The sequence below is a fragment of the Myodes glareolus genome, chromosome 16, assembly GCF_982192425.1.
Source record: "Myodes glareolus chromosome 16, mMyoGla1.1, whole genome shotgun sequence".
Lineage (NCBI taxonomy): Eukaryota > Metazoa > Chordata > Mammalia > Rodentia > Cricetidae > Myodes > Myodes glareolus.
The window spans coordinates 62,688,654-62,698,320 of NC_142041.1; the positions used below are offsets into that span (position 1 = coordinate 62,688,654).

A 9,667-nucleotide genomic window follows, 5' to 3' on the forward strand; every position below is an offset into this window, starting at 1 on the left:
CAAAGCTGGTTTCACCTAGAAGGCCTCAATGAACAGAATTTTAACCTACTAGGTTAGAATAATCTTACTGAGGAGTTGTAAATATGTTCAGCTTAATATTGTAATGAAAGTATATAGCCTATATTGTAGGTATGTTTCTACACAAAGGGATTTTTTTTTTAAACACACAAAGCAGTGGCAGTATTTCAGAGGTACTTTTAATAATATTAACTTTCTGGACTTAGAAGGATGTCTGAATGAACTTGATAAGGTTGTTAAATATTAGGGACAAAACTTGGAAGAAAAAGGTTGCCCCACGTTCCTTCAACACCTTATGAAAATGGTTTCTCACTCTCATTTTTTTGGAGTCGATCATTTTCAGTATCCCCCCACCTCTAAGTGAACCGGAACCTACTTGGTAATACCATCAGCAGACATAGAGGAAATTGCAGTGTTCTGAGAACCTCCACCCCCACCTTAAGCCAAACCACCCGTCCTGTATTTACATACCTTGAGTTTGCTATTTCCACTTTGGTTCTGGCCATGGCGGCAGCCCTTTGTGCGCCTTCAATTGCTCTATCCACCTTCTCCCGAGTTTTTGTATTTCTGATTGGTATAAGCTGCTTCCTTATTCCACGGACTAGGATATTATTTTTGTATTTTCCCTCTTCCTTGGAGCCATCGGGAAACACGGTGCAGCCGTACCCATGCCTCTTGTTATTGGCCCACTCGCCTTCGTACTTCATGCCATTGGAGCGCTCGCTGACGCCGAAGCCATTGCGCTTATCGTTCTTCCACTCGCCCATGTAGGTTTCTGTGGTGGTGGCATCCACATGATCTTCCACAGGGCAAAAATCACAGTCAACGTCACCGAAGCTGATGGTGGAGTTGGCATCACTGGAACTGATTCTGCTCATGGCTGCATCGCTGCGGACGGAGCTGCGCTTGCTGGAGATGGAAGACTTGGATTCGGACTTGCGCAGTTTCATGCTGCCAAGCAGGGAGCCCCGACGGAAGAGGCCACCCTTCTTCTTGCCCAGTTCTGTATCCGCGTGGAAGTTAAGCACGAAGCCACCTCTGGTGCCAGCCGGGTTGTCTGCAGCAGCAGCGGCAGCATCGTGAAGGACACTACCATTGCTCTGCTCGCTCCGCAGTGAGGCCAGCGAGGTGCGCAGTGGGGAGCGGATCACCGTGGCCATGCCATATGGCACACTCTGGCGCACGCCGTAGCCGTGCCGCATGCCTCCAGCCCACTGGCCCTGGTAGGTACCTTGGAGAGAACAGATCGGCAGAGTGTGTGAGTTTTTGGGGAACGACATCTGCACACTGAGAGAACAGTACCCTGGGCAGGAAGGGCCAGGGTTTAATTAAACACACGTCTTGGGGCAACCTGGTAACACCTTTCAACCACCTGTGAATGACTTTGACTCTTATGGCTTTAATGATAGCCAGACTTCTGCTTTTTATTTAAATTTTTATGAGTGGTAGACATGCATAGAAACCATTGTTTGGTGAGGGTGTTTCTCTGGAAATTGGACCTAAGACCTTATATATACTAGGCTAATGCTTTATCAGTGAGTTACACACTTGGAGCCATGAACCACATTTTCCCCCAATACAAAAAAGTGATCATTGGGAATTACCTTTCCCCTCCGGCAAGCATCCAAGATTTAGGGACTGCCACGTGTGTGTGTGGGGCACCACACAATGTATTTTAGCCATGGTTTCAAACACAGTCTTACTAACTGAACTAAAAATGGTTTTGAGGTTCATGCCCAGAACAACATTTTAAAAAGCACGAAGGTTGATCACTAGTAACTGTGGTCAGAATACTTGGGACATGAGTTGTCTAAGGAGCTGTCTTGGTTCTTTTACTACGTGAAACATCCTACACTCAGGGAAGGGCAAACTGTTGAGTCCTGAGGACCTGACAGCAGTGTGTTGGGGGGCACAGCGGCATATTACTTGCTAAATTGGCTTTCTCCTGGCCATGCTCTGTATGGTTCTCCCTAGTCTCAGCCAGAGCACTGACAATCTCACCACACACTGCAAATGCCTGAGGGCAGGAACTGATTCTCAAAGGAAGGCAAATGTTTCAGACTCGTTCATGGCTTATGTGTTTTGTGGTCTCCGGGTGCCTGGAGACTATGTTTAAAGAGCTCGAAAGAACTGATGGGATGAAAGAAACATTTTTAAAATCGTTGAAGAATACTCGACAGTGTCCATTAAAATTTTGTTGATCCAGAACATTTTCTCAATGAATATTATACTTTTAAAAAGTCTAACTATAGAGTATAAATACATAATATAATAGGAATATAATATAGACATATAAAATAAGCTTATTTTCAGTGAGTTTTTCTACTTAATAACCAAAGATAAGTTTAAAAAATAACCTGATAGGGGTTTTAGAATATTCTTTGGAGGAAATGAAGACTAAACTAAGGAGCTTAGAATTTTCAAAGTCAAGGCCATTTCCTTTAATTAAAGGAAATTTTTTTATCCTTAGTATGACTTCAGAACAGCTATCTGGAAGCAAATGTAAATGTAACCACTTTGGTGTTGTTCATAACAATTTCCAATGTCATGGAAAATAAATCACGAGTATAGTCTGTGTTGATCTTGTTCTGTCTTTTGATTATACTTCGTATTTTACATCACCTTGTAGGTTTCCAGTGGTTGGGATATATTTATTTTTAATACAAAAAGTGTTAATTCCATTGGGGGTACTGTTAGTTTTTAAGGTGGTGTCTTAGTACGTAGCTCAGGTTGGCCCGGAACTCTCACTCCTCCTGCATTAGCTTCTACACGTAGGGATTACAAGCACATACCACCATGCCCGTGCGAGCTAGTGGTGTTATATCACTGTGTAAATAGGCACTGTTCCTAAGACAAAGGTTTGGATCAATTTCAAGACCACCTTCTCTTCTCGTGCTGACATATTTTATATCATACAAACAAACAACAATGGGGCAACAATGAAATATTAAGGGGTCTGGTACTAGGACTGCCATAGTCTAAGTAGATCTTCACACCTATGAACTCCTGAAGGGGGTGGGGGCGCAGCAGCTCTCTAAACAGGGTAAGACTGTTACATACAAACATTGCAGGAGCTGGGTATGGGAATACATGCCCACAATGCCAGCACCTGGAAGGCTGAGACAGCAGGAGGGTCATGTGCTCCCATGTCTGGGCTACACAGCTGGACCCTGTCTAAAAAAATGTTAGTGTTTTTTAATTTTTTTTTATTTTTCATGGTAATAAGCTTCCTACTGAAAAAAAGCTATCTCCAAACACTGCTGCCCCAATAGGAAAAGACAATGAATTATTGGAAACTTTCAACTTTGACTTTTCCTAGATAAAATCTAAATAGCATGATGAAAGTTATACAACCTTATACACTAAAACAAGTCACCAACATTTTATTGTTTATTGTTTAAAATGCCCTATTCCTATCATTCTAACTTTTCTACAGAATGAGTTTGCTAAAATAATTGGGAAAGATGCTATTTGGTGTAAGTATTTAGTCTTTTAAAACAAAACAATCCCATCTTAGCAGATCCGAAACTCTGATGGACATCTAGTGCCTGCTTTCCTCCCAATGACAGCTCCAACATCAAACCAAGAGTTAGACTTTCCAAAGAGCAGCTTCAACATTCGGGCTGTTTAAAGAACAGCAGTAATTGGAAAGTTTAAATATCTTTGGGGCTATGAACTAGGGCAGGGACAAGGAATGAAGGTACCCATCACCTTCCATGTTGCTGTGAAATCACAGTATTGGGGAGAGTTACTCCAGGACACCCACAGCACCACTAGAAACCAGCTTTTTCAAATTCTAAGTCGTTGATCTGAAGTTTTAAAGAGGTTTGCTTTCATCAGTGAACCTAGAAAACAGAACCTACTTCTTTATGAAGCAGGTGGTCTCCAAGTTCTTTTGTTCAAAAGGAGATGTGATTTACTATTTTCCACCCCTAAACTCCAGTGCGTATCTAATACGAAAACAAAGGATGTTTTTTTCCAGGTTTTAGTTTACATTGTGTTCATTTGAGGACTGATTTTTAAAGGTCTATCCATCTTAACTGCCCACTATTGTAATGGACGACATCCAGATTGGAATGAATTTCAGTCAAACTTGGACTGCTGTGTGCCAACGTTATATGCTTTAAAAGGCTATATGCAGCTATAATTCCATTAAAAAAAAAAGAAAAGAAAACAGAAGCACATGGATGAGGTGGAAGTTGTCGCTCTGCTGGTAGTGTGCTTGTCTGATGTGAATGACGCCCAGATTCCATCCCCATCTGGTCCCGGAGAGGGAGATGCTTATAGTTCAAGGTCATCCTCAGCTTGAAGCTAGCCTGGGCTACATGTGACCCCCAACTCAAACACATAAACAGAAAAGTGGATCTTTATAGAATCTTCCATAGTAAACTTTAAAAACCTTCCATAGCAGGTCTCTTAAAAAAAGTATAGCAGATCGGAATTTGCACAAAAGAATCTGGGAATCCAGACTTGAATTTCATGCATATGATACATTTGGTTCTTAATATTTAGAGAGTTTCTATTTCAGCAACACTTGACACAGAAATCTCTAGTGAAATAAAGTGATACTTCTCACAGGGAATTACGACTTCCCTCTCTACTGTCACCCGAAATACACGGGAAGGGAGGCAGAATTAAGCTAATGCTTAGGAATAAAGGGCTGACGCTCCCACTTGGACTAAACCTCTATATGAATAAACTGTGGCAATATAGCTTCGTGTAGACCAGTTTTTTTTTTAAATCACGGACTTTCTAATAAAACGTGGTGACGTGAGAAGCGGACTAGCACAGAGAAGGCAGGCAAAAGTGAACTGCGTGTTGAAATTTTGTTCTGATTACAGCACACCAGGGTTTTGTTGTTTTTTTGGTAGAAAAGGAAATCTACAGTGCTATGGTGATGCCGAATTTTGTCTTTTAAAATGTTCAAAGTTGGTTTCAAACAGAAGGCAGATTATTCATAGCCATTGGGAGGTGCGTTTGGCCTTACAAGCGGCACAGACACAGCGATGACTTCTACCGTGCTCTCTGCGGTTTGATTACTAGGTCTAACCAACACTCTAAACCACCAGGTTTCATTTAATGAGTTTTAACTTTTAAAAGAAGCCTACATTGTAATTAGATTACAATAAAAATAAGTCCATTTTATGCTCTAAATAAGGGCTATCCAACAATCACATAAAAATTTTTTTTCCACCGTTGAACATAGTATTTTGTTATATCAGAGCTAGGGCTTCCAAAAAAAAAAAAAAAATCCAGCCAGAAACAAACATTCATAACGCGGTTAACAAGTTATTTTCTGCTAGTTTCGAACCCTCAAGGTCCCTGTTAACTACCAAGGCACTCAGGGTCCACAGAAAAGTATAAAGACCCTCCCCCCTTTAATCCATGGGACCCATAGCCTTTATTTATACTGGAGGGTGAAAAGATGTCTTTTTTTTTTTAATCCTACCATTCTGCTGTTTTGCATTTGAAACACGGCCCAAGTGTTCTGAGCAAGTGAAGTGTACAAATTGTATAAGCTTTTATGTAAGCAATCGCATAACGGGATTTCAGTGGGCTGGAGAAACTTTTAATTGGATCCCTTCAATATCCTCCAACTCTGAAGCGGCTTAATTCCAAAAGGTGACATAGCCTCCTACAACCCTTTTCAATTAAATATGATTCTGTTTATTATCAGAAAAATTACTTTGCCAAAACATAAGCCATTCGTCTCCCTCGACTTTGTTTTCGAAGAAATTAATCAAGTTTTGACACCTGTTTCACTAATGTATGCTCTTCCTAGAGAGAAAAATGAATCCTGACTTATAATATACACAGTTTATATGGCAAACATTGTTAAATTGCATCCAGGTGTGTTTAGGTCACACCCTTTAATGTATATCAGGGATATAGCATTCTCTATACTCTTTTTAATTTTTTTCCTTTTTAAAAAATGGCAATTCTGTTGCCTTTTTCCTAAAGCATTTTTATCAATAATTTGCCCAAAGATCTCCAGGTCAGCAAAGATTACAGTTCTGTTCATTCAAAGTACTTTACGGAGCCAAATGAAAGTTAGAGAGAAAATTAAGAATTTCACCTGCTTTGGGTGGTCGCTTCGCTGCCCATAACTAGGACACTTCAAAATACACCCTCCATAAGGTCCAACTCCCCAACATCCTACTTATGGGGTTCTGGCTTCTATCTTTAGGCTAACTAGAGGACCAGAAGCGAAATACGAGACTCCACATGAAACCAAACCGCGGGGCGGTCAGCACAGACCGGCAGCCGCGCAGCCCAAGGCGTCCGTCTAACGCCACCAACAGTGGCGATTTCAAACCCGGCCCGGAGAGGGAGGGATCAGGAACGTAATGTGACGGGCTCAAGTGACAGCGTCCTCTCTCCTGCCCAGCCCTCCTGATGGCAGCGCAGCGCTGGCCCCAGTCAGGTACATGCACGCCTAACTCCCCGGGTGTGGACACCGCGCTCGCTCGGGGAACCAGATCGCAGCAGACCCTGGCTCCCCAGTCGCGTACCCACGCAGTCTTCCCGAGGGGTGGTGGTGGTGGTGGCGGGAGGGGTGGGAAGCTCCCCAGGTGTTTTGGCGGGTTTCCGGACACGTGCGCCTCGCGTCCTCCCCACGTCCCCGCAGCCCAGGAGAGCCCACCGCGCTAGCTCGCGGAGCCGCCCGCGACGTTGCTCACCTCCGTCCCCGTAGGTCTCCACGCCGTACCCGTCCTGCAGCCCGTTACTCCAGGTACCCTCGTAGCGGGCAGGGGTGGACAGGCTCTGCCGGACCCCGTAGCGCCCCTTGAAACCATGTGACCACTCCCCCCGGTACATCCACTTGCCCTTCGTCTCCACCCCCAGCCCGTGCCGCTTGCCCTGAGCCCAGTAGCCCTGGTAGGTGTTGCCGCTGGGCCAGGTGTAGCCTCCGACCACCTCGAAGCCGTGCGACCAGGAGCCAGAGTACTCGCCCTGGCCCTTGGGCCCCGTGCAGATGCCATGCCCGTGCGCCTTGCCCTCCTCCCAGCCGCCGCAGTAGGTGCCGCCATCGTCGAAGTCGAACCTTCCGCCCGTCATTCGGGGGGCAGCCCCGGCGCGCTCGCCGCGGGGGCACGGACGCCGGCAGAGCTGGGCACGGCAGGGTGTAGCTCAGGGGTGGGGGCCCGGCGGGCGAGCTCACGACTGCGCCCCGGGCAGCTCGCACCGCCGATCGGCTCCAGTCCGACGCCGCCCCCGTCCTCCCCTCCTCTTTCGCCGCCGCCACCGCCGCCTCTCGCCTCCTCCGCCGCCGCCCCGGCCAGCGCCGCGCGCGAGAGGACAGCCCAGGCTCCCGAGCGGACCTTCAGCTGCTCCCGCCCGCCCACGTGAGCCGGGCACCGCCCCGCGCCCGCCCCTAGTCCCCTCCCTGGGCGCCGAGGCCCGGCCCCACGACGCGCCCGCCCGCCCGCCGGGCCCTGCCCCCAGCCCCCCGGAGCCGCGCTTCCCCGCCGGCTGCTGGCGCGCGAGCGCTGGACGCACGTGTGTCCGCGCAGAAGGACGTGGGTGGGAGGGCGAGTGTACTCTGGGACGTGCGACCGTCAAGCCTGTGGATGAAAGCGCTGCTGCCGGTGTTGGGGGGGTGCAAGCACTCGGCTGCGGGAATCTCCGGTGTTTGGGGGCTTTTCAGTTGTGTTAAATCTCTGTAAGTGAGGCCACGTGTATGGAGAGGGGGGAAACTCGTATGTGTGTGTGTGTCTGCATGGGGTTTGTAGTTGCATTTTTCTCCAGCATTCCAACTTGTGCACTATTGGATTTGCCATGCGCAGCTGTCATCATGAATTAATATGCTCCAAATATATGTCTGCATGTGATAAATCTGTGGCAGCCTAGATATAATTGTGCAGAATGTTCTTTTACACCTACCCATTTCAGGGCACATTTGTTTGCATTTCTTTAATGAAGATTCCGAGAACGAGCCATACAGTTTGAAAAAGCATGGCGTCAATTGGTTAGTTTTTATTTGTAACAATGATAGGTTTTATATCTGGCTTTGCAGGCGCATAGGGCATTGACTTTTACATTCCAGCCCGTTCCCTAATCTGTTCTCAACTTCAGAAATTCTTCAGCCTGGAGCTGGGTACCCAAACACGCTCAGTCTGTGTATATTGTTTGAGTGCCTGGAATGTACACCTGGGACCTCTCCACTGGTGCCCACGGTTTAAGAAAGTAAACAGAAGTTTTCAAGGAGAAATATGGGAAGTAAAACAGTCCTCTGAAGGGACAAAGAAGAGGTGACCTACTAAACCCAGGGCAGGTGTCAGCTGATCCACTCCCCTGTAGCAGCATTGCCTTGCAGAACCCAGTCCAGAAACCTCCAAACCTTTCAACCTTTCTCGTTATTTTCTGAACGGAAATACCAGGATTGCCCTTCTCTTTCTACGTTAAGTAATGACTTGGTATATTGTGACGATGGTAGTACCCGGTGAAGAATTCAAGAATTAGCAACAGGGGAGTTGGGTCACTAAGTAAAGGTTCTCATAGGAGAGTCCTTGGTCTCACCTCAATTCCCAGTGTCAGTGGGGGAAGTCTCCTCCTGTAGTCACCAGCCAGGGGTCTCAGAACGTCTCTCAGAAGCTCTGTGGTACATTTCTGCTCAGGCTGAGAGGCTCCTGCCTGACCAAGTGAACACACAGGACGTTTGCTAGGTAGTTGAACGATAAAAATGTAAGGAAAGGTGTCAAAAGGACGCAAGGGAAATGGAGTGTTTCCTGAGCAAAATGGCCTCTCTCAGATCTGGAGCTGGCCTTTCCTGCCTAGCCTATCCGTCTGAAAGACCAGAAAAAAAAATTCTGTTTACACTGAGCCAAATCACCAAAGAGAATTAGAAACCCTCATCCATGGTGCTGCTCGCAGTGGCCAGGAATAGTGCTTACCCCAGTGGCCTGAAATAATTAGCATCTTGCTCAGCATCTTGTCCTGGACTGGGGATTGATTTAGGCCACTGGGAAAATGAGGGCCCACGGCTTTGTAACTGAGCTACAACTCCATTCCTCTGTTAGGAGAAACACCAGAATCCAGACTCACACCGAGCCACTGAGTCCCACCTGTTCTGATGTTCGGCTCGAACTAATCTCTCTTTTCTGTCTTTCAGTTGGCTTTCCTCCCAGAGGCCGCATTCATATTTTGGTATTTGTTGGGTTTTGGTTTGAGACCTTCTCTACGTGTTAGGATCCATGTGTTCTTTTAACGTCCCTCCCCTTAAGTATTTGCCCCCCTCCTCCAATTCTCCCGACATGAAGACGTGCATGGAATGTCCTGGACATCCCAATTTTCTGACTCCTGCTATTGTAACAAAGTCGTTCGTGGTGCTGGGAAAGTAATGGTAAACCTACACCGACATTGCTGTTTATTTCTCAATCTGTGCTTGTTGCTAACCTTCCTTGCAGAGAACCTTAAGGAAAATGAAGAACCTTGGGCTGGGTATGAACTGTTCAATTTCAATGAAACTTACTCCTAACCTAGCTGCCGCTGACTCTCGTGGAAGAAAGTTAGTATTGAGTTTTTACGGTCTCGTCTTCCAAACAATTTTTCAACCCACCAAATGAATGTGTAAGCCGTGTTTCCGCTTTCCTGAGGACACCACAGAGAAACGTCTCCGCCGCACACAGCTGTGTGTGGAAACCTAAGC

The 9,667-nt window shown here is 46.4% G+C and overlaps 1 protein-coding gene across 5 annotated transcripts in view; it reads right to left on the minus strand.

Annotated features, from left to right (window-relative positions):
• Jph1 (junctophilin 1) overlaps positions 1–7,283 on the minus strand; it is an 85,543-nt gene extending 78,260 nt beyond the window's left edge. For 3 of the 5 annotated variants that reach the window (XM_048420401.3, XM_048420400.3, XM_048420399.3), the window contains exons 1-2: positions 6,699–7,282; positions 490–1,249 (exon numbers count right to left, since the gene is read on the minus strand). In XM_048420401.3, coding sequence (XP_048276358.1) covers positions 490–1,249; positions 6,699–7,077 — 1,139 coding nt within the window. In that variant the 5' untranslated portion in view covers positions 7,078–7,282. Of the gene's footprint in view, positions 1–489; positions 1,250–6,698 lie in introns of all 5 variants that reach the window. The other 2 variants (XM_048420403.3, XM_048420402.3) reach the window with 1 other exon arrangement.
• Positions 7,284–9,667: the final 2,384 nt, after the last annotated feature.